General features: G+C 35.5%; 1 protein-coding gene across 3 annotated transcripts in view; it reads right to left on the reverse strand.

The window, feature by feature from the left end:
• Positions 1-327: 327 nt before the first annotated feature.
• Positions 328-12,097, reverse strand: part of MON2 (MON2 homolog, regulator of endosome-to-Golgi trafficking) — a 67,616-nt gene continuing 55,846 nt past the window's right edge. For 2 of the 3 annotated variants that reach the window (XM_082280004.1, XM_082280003.1), the window contains 6 exons: positions 7,919-7,979; positions 6,491-6,614; positions 5,493-5,700; positions 4,697-4,779; positions 2,687-2,829; positions 328-1,768 (listed from right to left, as the gene is read on the reverse strand). In XM_082280004.1, coding sequence (XP_082136130.1) covers positions 1,721-1,768; positions 2,687-2,829; positions 4,697-4,779; positions 5,493-5,700; positions 6,491-6,614; positions 7,919-7,979 — 667 coding nt within the window. In that variant the 3' untranslated portion in view covers positions 328-1,720. Of the gene's footprint in view, positions 2,830-4,696; positions 4,780-5,492; positions 5,701-6,490; positions 6,615-7,918; positions 7,980-12,097 lie in introns of all 3 variants that reach the window. The other variant, XM_082280005.1, reaches the window with a different exon arrangement.

A 12,097-nucleotide genomic window follows, 5' to 3' on the forward strand; every position in this document is an offset into this window, starting at 1 on the left:
CAACAGGTAATGCTGAATTAATTCAATTTCTTCTGAACAAGATTTACCTTGCTAGGAACATGTAAAAATGTGAAATTTAAATATTCAAAAATGCTGCTGCATCAAAGATGCCCTAAGAATGCTTAGCAAAAAGTACAAATAGAAAAAAGAAACTGATATTTCAAGTTGGAGGAAATATTTGAGGGTTGGACAAGAAGGCACAGTAAAGGGAATAATTCTTGTTCACACACAAAATTAGTCAATGAAAACATTTTCTAAGCTAAGTAGCTTTTAGTTTTCAAACTATTTATACAAAATACAAAAAAGCAGTTTTAATGTGGTCAACCTCAGACTGCATGGCCAAAACATGCCTCAAATAGCACAGATATTATTCATTTTGTAATTAAGAGAAAAGGATGGTAAGTTAGCTCATTGGTAGTTTATTTCAAAACCTTTTGAAGATTAATATTCGTAGGTGTAAAGTAGTCTAAGCTCTAGAGTCAGGAAAGACTCATGCATCCCTTTTTGAATTACAGATAAAGATGAAGATTTGCCTCAATGAACAAATGCATCTGTATTATCACTGAAAAATCCATTAGAAACTAATTAGAAACAAATTCACCCATAGCTTGGTCTGCACACCTATATACTCTAAAACAAATTAATTCCCTTCTTTCCTGCCCTACAGTTTGTTTTTTTAATGACCTTGACTTATCTTCCACTAATTAGGAGAGCAGTTGTCAGGCTTTCGCTTTCAGAGAATGGATAATGTTGTTACGTGTATGCAAGACCCGGTTCTGCAGTATACTGGAAATGCTCCTCCAGAAAAGGTATTTTGACATAAATTCTATTAACAAGAAGCATTTGTTTCCTTAATGTGTGTATTCTCTTAAAACTATTCAGGTTTGACAATTAGGTTCCATGTAACTTTGGTCGCAGAAATGTGCAAGGTCTTGAAGCCTCTTTAACATTTACTGTACTTTGAAGCAGAAAGCTTTAAAAAAGGACCATAAACTGGAAACTTGTGGGAGCAAGCTGTCCAAAGAACTGCCTGGAGAACATTATTCATGCAGGGTAACCCTGACCAGTTCATCACACCTTCAGCTTGAAGCTTCTACAACTTTTACACCTATTCACATATACCAATCAGTGTCCCTTTAGCAAGGAAAGTGCAAAGCAAACAGATGTAATACCATTTCTTATGCATGACGATCTTTTAATATCTACAAAAGACTTGAAGAAATAAAACCCTAAGGGTAAGCTCTGAAATTCTGAAATCCATAGAAAGGCACCTGTCTTTTTCTTTTTTTTTTTTACATTTGGCCTTTGTGCTTTCACATCACAGATTAAAAATGTGAATACAGGTGAAACATTATTGAAATCAAGATTAATTAAATAACTTTAAATGCTAGATCACAAACTTTAAAAACAATACTATTAAAAGTGGTTTGCTTCAATTGTGTATTACGCGACAGTGAAACAAATTCACATTTACTTTATGACAAATTTTACTGCATTTCTAAATGAGTAACTATCTTCAAAAATACACTTTTCATGGTTTTTATCAGACACGATTTATAATTAAAAGATTAGAACAATTTGTTTGGGTTGAAAAGACATTACAAAACAAAACACTTAAAATTATTAACAAAATATTACAGCCAAGTATTTTAGATATTTGAACTTGCCTTTCTTGGGTCGATTCAAAGACTGTGATACTTGCCAAGAAGGTCAAAAAAGGCTAACAACCCTCAAATATGTTTGTTTTCTTTTTAAAGCAAGGCTGCAACTGCAAAAATGGATAGAGTTAAGTAGAACAAACATCTTGAAACAAATTTATTATAAAGTGAGGTATGGTAGTGCTGAAGTGCTACAGTGGATTTCTGCATATTCAAACTTATTTCAGGTCAACTACTCTGAAGTTTGAGATCAGCAGACTGTGACTGCTTACTTCAATCTTTTGTTGTATGACCCTTTGCAGATGTCCAATGGCCACAAAGAAGATACATTCAATTAAGCAAAAACTAACATGATCAGATATGAATGAGCATATCTGGCAATTTAGAAGGCAAACTGTAAGTAAAAATGCAAGCATACAACTTATTCATAATAAATACATTTTCAGGCATTTGACATTATCAATATTTTTAAAAGAATTTAAATAATAAATGCAACTATTTTATACATAACTGTACCATTTATTATACACACAAGTATATCAGTTCCCTTTGTTTACAAAGGCTGGTTACAGATATATGGAATGTTACAGTACCATCTTGCATAAAATTTTAGTACAATTCGTACTTCAAAAAAGGGTGCAAAACACCAGCCTAATAAATCTGACTGAATTGAAATATTTTTAATTACATCATTAACACATACACAACAAGCTGTACATAAGCCCACTTTTCAATCACCACTTCAAGATACTGTAGCAAGTACATTAGATTATAAATGATTCCAACTAGTCAGTTAAATTTATTAAAGGTTTGCACTGCTACTCGCTCTGGAACCTTTGAGATAAAGCCTGTATTCACGACTTACTGAGCTCTCGTTAGTACAGTTAAGAGGCAGTCAGCACTGGTTGCCAAAGTACTAGTCACAAGAGATTTCCTCAGAGAAACTTGAACTGGGAGCAAACAGTTTTGGATATTCCCTTCAAGGATCAAAAAGAAGTTTTATGGGGTCAAGACTCTCCATTCTGTACCTTGGATGCTGGTGGATGCATGAAGTCCTTAAAGGGAACCAGTGCCTCCTTCAAAGCAGAGCACACTTCTGAGGATGAACAAGTGATACATTCTACTAAAGTCGGGTACAAGGCAATAACTTGTGCCCATGTGCTAGAATCAACTGCAGGGAAGAAAAGAACAGACTGAATCACTTACTACTGTCCAAATACTAACAACAGATTTTTTTCAATACCTCTAAGTCAGGGCACATTCACAGTGTGCCTAAACATAGGTACTTGGTGCTATACAGACACTGTGGCATCCATGCAGGGCACTCAGATATGGGCCAAGATTTCTGCAGGAGAACCATTTGTTTTTTCAACTGCAACTGGAGGCCAGATGGGATAATATCCTTAAAGTGGTGCTACACACCTGTGTTTCTATATATAAGTCATTCACTGTGGTTTTGGGATAAAGAACTGACAAATTTAACATAATACTTCTATTCAATCTGTAATACGCAAGTGTTTTCTGCCTGCTTTTCTCAACTGTTGACAGAAAATTGAACTGGATGCACATTTCACTTTTGGAAAATTGTCAGCAGTGAGACTTTCTATTGATTTTAGATCATTTCAGATTACAAGAACTATAGAACGCAAAGGTAGAAAACACTGGACAAAGACAAAAAATATCCATGGTAAAGTTTTGTTACTCCAACAAGTAAAATTAAACACTGTAGCATGAATCTTATTATAAAGTCACTTCCTTGCTTATTTCTGTGTTAGCTCTGCTTTCAACAAACCCCTGGCTTCAGACAACAGTAATAATTATCTTAAATAAATAAAATTATTAAAAGGTAGAAGAAGTGAGAGTGAAATGATTCTGTAATTTTTCCAGTGGTTCTCTTTCTAAGAAAGTGTGTGGGAGGTTTGGCAAGCACTGCTGCATATGGACCAGGGGAAATATGTCTCTCATTGCAGGAAGAGGGATGTGGGGAACAGTCCAGCTGAGTTGGCTACTCTACCCCTCTAAGAGGAAGACCCACTAAAGTAGCACTTCAGTTACCTTCAGGGTTAGCATCCCGGCATAAAACTTGCACCCTTTTGCCATGAACCTTGGAAACTGTATCATCATAACTCTGGCTGCTCAGTGATGATGCAAATGAGGAACTGCCTCTTTCCAGAAACTCACCTGCCTGTGTTTTTCTGGAAAGGGTGTTTCATTTGTTTGTTTCAGGATTGAAAAGGGTGTTTTTTCCTGTTCCTTCTAATATCAAAAGCAGGGAAGTAGGGGGAAATGTATACACAGTTCTGTCACAACTTCAGAGCCCAATACAGTGGGCTTAACCAAGACTCATGATTGTTTCCTTCCAAGAACTCTCCACACATACCGAAGGTGCAGCTTACAAGAGGAACAGGATACACGATTATAAATGAAATTGAGGTCTTTCATTTAATTCAGCCATTTAAATACATCTGTCAACCATTTACTCAGGCATCAATGAGCTAAGCTCAATCCAGGGGACAGGAAATAATAGAGCAGGAAGAGAGGGAAAGCAAGACCACAAGTGTATGTATCTACCAGCCTGTCCATGCATTTAACTTGTACACCCCTTGAACTGCAGATTGCACCTATGTGAACATGATCCATAGCAACCTACAAAGGTATCATGAGAAGGAAAAAAGTGTCTAACCAGGCTTCATATATTTAAGAATTCTATTAATATTTTTGGAACGGCATTTTTTTTCTTTGTTTTCAGAAGACACCAAGCTTTATCTAATAAAGGACACCATAAATTGAAGTTTTCTCTTTTATTAAACATATCTTAGGTTCTTATACTTTTAGGCATGCTGGAAGAACTTTGTGGGGTTTCTTGCTGTCTACCTGCCACCTACATATACAAAGAATTACAGAACACTGACTCTTACAGACTACACTTTTCTTTCAAATTTCTGGGAAGACTACTAAAGGAAATAATAAATGCATCTTTGGCGAAGATATAATGTTACCTTATTTAGAACCATGTTACTTAACAACCATCAACTTACCATTTTCAGGTTGAGTCTTTTTAAGTGAATCTATGAGAGTACTGACAGCTTTTAAAACAAATATTATTTCTGTTACTTGCTGCCTACAAATGAAAAAATGCAAACAGTCAACTACTCATTTTTGTTTCAATAATATAAGTTTTATAGAAAAAACTTTCCCACCATTATTGCTGTTATCTCAGAGAGGACAGCTTTAGCTGTGGTACTGGAAACAGTAACACCATACAAATCTCAATCTGAAAACACTCATATCAGGGTAAGTGATAAGGCTAACATAAAGATAATAATTTTCCACATTCATGATCAAAAACCTTCAAAAGTTAAGCAAATTTCAAGTAAGTTCCCATTTGAAAGAATTTCTTAGTATTTCAGTCAATTTTTCCATTTCAAGAACACTTACTTGAGTAATGATTCACAATATTGCTGTTTGGATGTTTTATCGTATTTTTGAGGATATTCTACCCACCTCTCAATTTAGAAACTACAAATAGCTCTACTGGGAATAAAAGGAAATCCGATTTCAGAAATATTATGCTAGAGAGATCAGAAACATTGTTTCAGTAACTGAAAATGTAACAGCACAGACTATGACCATTGCTACTTAAAGGTTTTTAAAAAAAAATTTGGTACCAGCAATTTTCTTTGAAGTATCTTCCCCATAAAGATTTCCCTGCCTTTTAAATTTTATTATCTCCCACACCCCTCATTTTTTTCATGACTAAGTGATATTTTGAATGCAAACTTCTTCTCATAAAGTCCTGGTAATACCTTTATTTTCTAAAGACAACGCACATACCGTGGAAGAGGACATTTGCCACTCAATCTCTCATCTTCTATGTAGCGATGCAATACATCCTGTGACCTTTTCAACAGCACAGAAAGTGCCATTCTAGAGATGTAGCCTTCTTGAGGAGTTGTGACTTTATTACTGAATGAAAATTGGAGCAGTGTTTCAAAACACACCTTAGAAAACTCCTCTCTCATTCGAATATCTATTTCGGCTTCTGTCGAAGTAAAATAATGCATTTAATTGTGCAGTGTGCATGATGCTGCATTTCAATCAGTTTATTATAAGTTGAGAAAAGGTTATCACTTCTCTAGTATTAAAAAATATTAACAGTGATAAGAACAAATAATAAGAATACATTCTAAGAAAAAATGACTGTGCAAAAATCACAATAGTTCCAAAAACAAGAAATTCATTCTGCCACATTCTCAGTAACATGTCATGTACCTGACATTGCTTTAACTATAAAATACATGAAATAATCTAAAAACAGCAAACCCAGTCCTACACTGTAGGTACTACTCATATTTGGTACCATACAATTCAAGTATTTTTCTATGTAATGGTTTATGTCCAGTTTTTTCATCTTTCCAAAAATCCCTAGAAATGTTTTGTCTTAAAGGCAGAGAAGGTATCTGGTTAGGTACACCATATAGTTACACTAAGGTCATTTAGTTTTTAAGAACAGGATATTATGTCTGTCTTACAATTGTCTGAAATGATTGCTAGAACTGGCACAAAGGAAAATAAACTATGTAGAAAGTAACACAAGTACAATATTATATATTATATGGTCCAAGCAGTAAGGAAGTAATTTTTTAAAAATTGCAAGGAAAGCTTGGCAACTTCCACAAAATATAGTTTATAAAAAATGTTAGATATTAAATGGTCTATATTGAATTTGTGCCAGGGAACTTCAAGTCTTTATCATAATAAGTACTCTCAACATTTTAATTATTTTCTAGTAGATTTAAACACTGTATTTTTTTGTCATTCAGGTACCATACCTGTAAAGGAGGATGACTGAGAATGTATTGAGCCTTTATTGAGCATAGTCATTATTTGACCAACAAATTCCTTAGGAATAAAATTAGCATATGGCAGTATCTCTGTGCTGATAAGCTGCACCACCTAAAATAAATTACATATATTTATATTGGTTTTCTAAATAATAAAATTGTAAATCTAGTATGAAGAAACATTTAACAAGAGAGAAAGGCCTAATTAGACTTCACAAAATCTTCTATTGCTAGCATTTGAAATTTGAAGATATGTCCAAAAGTGTGGTCTTGCATGGGACAATTAACTTGAAATAATAAACCTTTCCCCCCACCACTTTTGCCAGAGTTTCTGATGAGATTTCAAATGACATTTGAAGTGTAGTCTTCAAATTGAATTTATGGTTTTGAAAAGAGAAAATCTAGCATGAGGAATCTCTCTCTCCCTTAACCGCAACTCAATACCCTCACTATGACATTAACACACATACCACATCCCTAACAATGTGACATCTGTAAAGCAGAACAAGTGTGTTAATTATCTAAACAAGCTTAAGGCAATACACATTAACAGAAATGCTCTCCATCCTTGTCTTGATGCTCCCATTCAGGAACAAAGTGGGTTTACATCTCCATAAATTAATCCATTAGATTTGAGAATTCTGCTCACTGCAGGCAGAACTGCTCTCATTTTTCATCCGGATATCTTTGTGTTCCAGCCACCCCTCTGGAAAGATGACGGTGATGAAACCACCGATACTGCCACGTCTTCTCTGCAACTCCTTTTGTTTTGCATCCCTAATCTCTGTTCTGCCACATTTCTTTGCCCTGGAGTTAAAGGGGACAAGTTGCTCCTCACTTCAAGTATCATCTTCTCTTCATTTTCTTCGGCCTTATGAAACCAAACATTTTCTCTTTACAATTACAGCGATCTTTGTGCTGCATGAACAACACATCATTTCTTCATTTATGCCAAAGCTTCTCAGTATTGAGAACACATTTTAAGGGCAACAATGTCTAAGAAAAAAGGAATTTTTGCTAATCGCCCTCTCAAAGCAGAAAGCACTCCTTTTATGTTTAATTGTCAGCTTTCTCTGTGGTCTACAATACCTGTGTAAATGCTCAGCAATAACATAATAGTAAGGATCACATAATGAGTTAGAGGCAGAAACATTCTGGCTTAGCCACTCTACACTGTTTTGAAGATGAGAGGAAAAGAAGCAGTTTGTGGCACCCCACTTTCTACTTTTTGCATCACCCTGAAGCAGCTGAATTCTGGGCCTATGAATTTCCTGTCTTGTTTTCAAAAATGAAAACAATATCACAGAAAAAGTAATGAAAGGGTAACTTTTCAAAAAATTATTTAAAAACCAAATGCAACTTGTCAATGTCACTAATTTGTTACTTGCAATAGTATATTTGTTAAAAGTTCCTTACCTCAACATCAATACTCTCATTCTTCTGAAATTCTTGAATTGAGAGATTATCAGGAGGTGTACTAAAAATAAACAAAGTGCATTATACTTTAAATTTACATCATGTGTAAGGAGGTAAGTATGGGAAAACACATTACAATTACAGTTATTACATGCATCAAGTTGGTACTATTATATGGTAATGATTAATGATCACAAGGCCAGGTTGGATGGGGGCTTTGACCAACCTATTTTTTTCACTCACTACGCAAGAAAAATACTTTCGAGTTTCAGCAGTTCATCTGTAAAAATTTTTTTTAATTTTACATTTTCCTCTACATTAATGAAAAACTTTTAATTAATGGGACATTACCATGTCCTTTTCCCCTGCTAACTGAAATTATGTATATGTTCTCATTCTTAATGAATTTTATTAAAAGAAAAACCCATTTTATAAACAATAGTTTTGAAGAAATTTAGAACTTTCTGGCGTTCTTTATTTATTTTCAGGTGAAATGTCCAGAAGCGATTCAACAGACCCTGTTGAATCAGAGCTAAGCACATGCTCACAGGCAAGGCAGCTGCCTAGTATAGGACTGTGAACTTGTGCCAATCTTGTCCTCGTAACGGTACTCATCTGGGCCTGTCTTCCCCATCCCATTTCCAATTTTAAAGAAAGTTTAAGGACCCTGAAGGTTTTGAAATCTCATTCAAATCTGGTTAGTTTAGCTGACAGATGTTTTGTTTTATTTTACATGATTTTTTCTTTCAGTGTTCCTGTATGTTGCTGACCAAGACAAATATGATTTTTCCGAGATGGGCTTTTTTCTTCCCCATCTTCTGAGTGCTTAACATAACACACTAGAAGATCAGTCTTCACACCTACAGCTAATTTTCAGTTCGGACAATTATGAATGTATTATGTATGTACCAATGTATCTGCTTGAAAAATAAATATATCTCTGCTCCTCAAAGAGACTTCATGTAGATGAAGTCTAGATCAATTTATCTTTGAAACGGACAAGTGTTACATGTGTGACTAGAAAAAACCACAAAGAATAAAATATGAAATATTGTATTTATTATTGGGTTGTGTATTAAGCAGTCAGGAAGTTTGGAATTTTATGTTGAAAACATAGAATAAAATAAAATATTAAGTAGTTGTTCAGTCAGTACCTTTTCTAACACCCAGAGCTGTTAACTATGCAAAACCTTTAAACAGTAATGTAAGCTAGTATGATACATAGAAATGCAGGTCATGTTGAAATACAAGGGAAGATTTCACTCTGACACTTCCTAATTTATGACTCGCTGAGCTGAGGTTTACTTAAAGACATGTTAAGACCTTTCTGCCCAGTCATCCATATCTGATCTATCTTATATACTACAGATTATGGTACGCATTTGTTCACGTAGCAAATTATTCCCAAGTAAATAGATTTTTGTAAGGTGCCTATATGGATACATCTATCTAGGGGCAAAATACTTTGGTGTTCTGGCACAACATATCCAAACCATACTGGAGGGTCGAGAGCCAGGAAAGATAAGAGTGTGATGCAGCAACTTTCCCCAGTACAGAGCTCCCAGCCCCTGCCCACTGAACAGCGAGGGCTTCAGAGCCAAGAGCAAAAACCTAACAACCACCCGGAGTCCTGCTGTGCACAGCACTCTGTTCAGAAGCATCTTTTGGGAAAGTATTGATTTACTTCCCTCATGTGAGCATAGACTTCTGCTCTAATAAATTTTATATATATATATATATATGTATATATATATGTATATCTACACACACACATTTGTTGAATTTTATTGTATATAATGGCTTGACATGCTTCTATGAAAGCCTCTGGGAAAGAAGAACAATATGAAATAATAAACAGACCAGCTTCTTACTTCTTACTAGAAGACAATTTTGTGCAAATTAAGTTATATAAAATGTATTAATTTTAAATGTCATTTTGATTTATGACAAAAATCAAGATTATTGAGTCTCCTCAGCTGTAGCTTGCTTTAAAAAAAAATTTAAAAAGCTGAAACTTCTATCTTGGAAGTTGTTAATTCTCTATGACAGCAGTATTTTCCTTTTTCATTTACCTGGGCTCTCTGGGCTGTATTTGAAATTTCTTGTACAAAGCTGCAGAGACCATTTCTGCTGTGCTTTGTACATTTTAAACAACGAGTATCCCCTCTCATTTAGCCCCACAGCTGGCTTGAAACTGTTCCTATCCGAAAGATAGAGGTGGCACCATGCAGAAGAGGTTCACTATCTTAAATACCGTTATTCACAGAGCTTTAATTTAAGGGTTCAAATTACAGTGACCTCTTGTCTAATCAATGCCAACTCAGTTTCACTGCCAGAAGCAATATTAGGCTATCTACACATACGGTTTCTAGGACCACAGTGACTAGAAGGGTTACGAGTTAAACTAGAAACATGTTTGAAATATTGGTTAAAAACTTAGAACATCAGTGAAATAGTTTCATCTTTCTACCCAATGCTCAGCCAGGTGGAAACTTGGAGAACATGCATACAAAAATAAGACAAAGTGCACTGGCATATTTTAATGAACAAAGCTAAAGGAGATAAACTAATCAAATCTGTTATGCAGTGCTGCTCAAAGGACTGACTGCATTAAGGCTTTTGTGAGTCTTACAGAGATGCAGATGTTTCATATTTAGAACCATCCAGCAGTGCTAAGTCAGGCTTGGAGAATAAAGATTTGAAGAGAAGGTACAAAAGGAAGTAATTTACCTAGCTTTGCATAAAGCCTGGACAGACAATAGCACAGGACATCTAAAACATTTAATAGTGGAAAGTGTGGAGTATGACAATGTATCAAGAACGAAGGAAGAAAAGTAAGGGGTTTTTGTGAGATAAAGTTCCGGTTTACTTGAAACAAAGAGCTTAGGAAAAATTACAGAACGCCAGCATAAGAAAGTAAATTTTCAGTTCTAACCATATTCAGGTCTAACTGTATATATCTAACTATTCCTGTCACAAGGGGTGACATGTTAGAGAATGCTAAAAATCCAGACAACACAGTAATGGGGTTACTCTGTCTCACTGTCAGCCTCTTGGGGAGTCAACTGAACTGCATTTCCCAAATTCTTTGTGCTTCAGAACCTTTCCATTCCATGCTGGCTTCAGTCAATTTGTACACTCCTGCACATAACTTAATAACCTCCCTGTCCTGCATGACACATTTGCAAGTTGGAAAGCCACCAGAGATTACCTGACTCACAGCTGCAGTAAAGCCACTTGGTCAGGTTCAGCAGGGTTACTAAAACCAATTCAAGTTTACAAGTCATGAATCTAACTATGAGCATTCTCTTCAGCTGTGGCTCGGTTAATTGATTTTGGTGATATGGACAAAAGTCCAAGCAGTACCAAAAGTTTTAAAAAGCACAACTCATTGTTAATATAAATAAGTCAGGAAACACACCAAAAACCAGTTCTATACCACCTGGCTGGCCTTAAACAGAGGACCAACATGGATAGTTGGAAAGTACATTCTCATCGCCTTCCCCTGCAACCTGAAGGTTGACATGCACCTCAACTCAGCAATAAATTTTGGCTGTTACTTTCAAAACAGTGAATAAATTCTCTCAAATTGCCTTGGAATAAGGCACCACTATGACTGATATATGTTTTCTATGAGAATTACCAAAAAAAATTGAAAGAACACACTAAATTTGAAAATTCTGAATTCAATTTCCTTGCAAGTGGAACAACTACAAATTCAGGAGACTGAGTAACCTGCAATTATAAACCACTAGAAGACACAATTTAGCAAATTTCAAACCAAAAGGGGCAGGTTGCCCTACTTGCTAAGGGTAGTTTCATAGCATCTTGCACAGAGTGCGGAAAGACTAAAGCAAAGAAAATCTGAAGAGAATTACCTCAACGTGGGGAACTTCCACAGCTATCTCTAGAGCCCTCCTTGCATCACAGCGAGAGAGACACGCTTCAGTAGCAATATGGGGAGGAGGAGGAGAACAAAGCGGATGAAGAAAAGGAGAAATGACTGCTATTACAATTGTCCTGACTACTGGCATGAGGAAGATGTACTCCCTTTTCAGCTTTAATTTTTTTTAGGAGCACAAGGCTCAGGCTGATAGAGAGAACAGAAAGGCTATCTATCCTAAAGCTACCAAGGGACAGGGCTCTAACTGTATGTAGGGGAACCATACTCTTGGAAGG

This window comes from Coloeus monedula, assembly GCF_965178545.1.
Source record: "Coloeus monedula genome assembly, chromosome: 4".
NCBI lineage: Eukaryota > Metazoa > Chordata > Aves > Passeriformes > Corvidae > Coloeus > Coloeus monedula.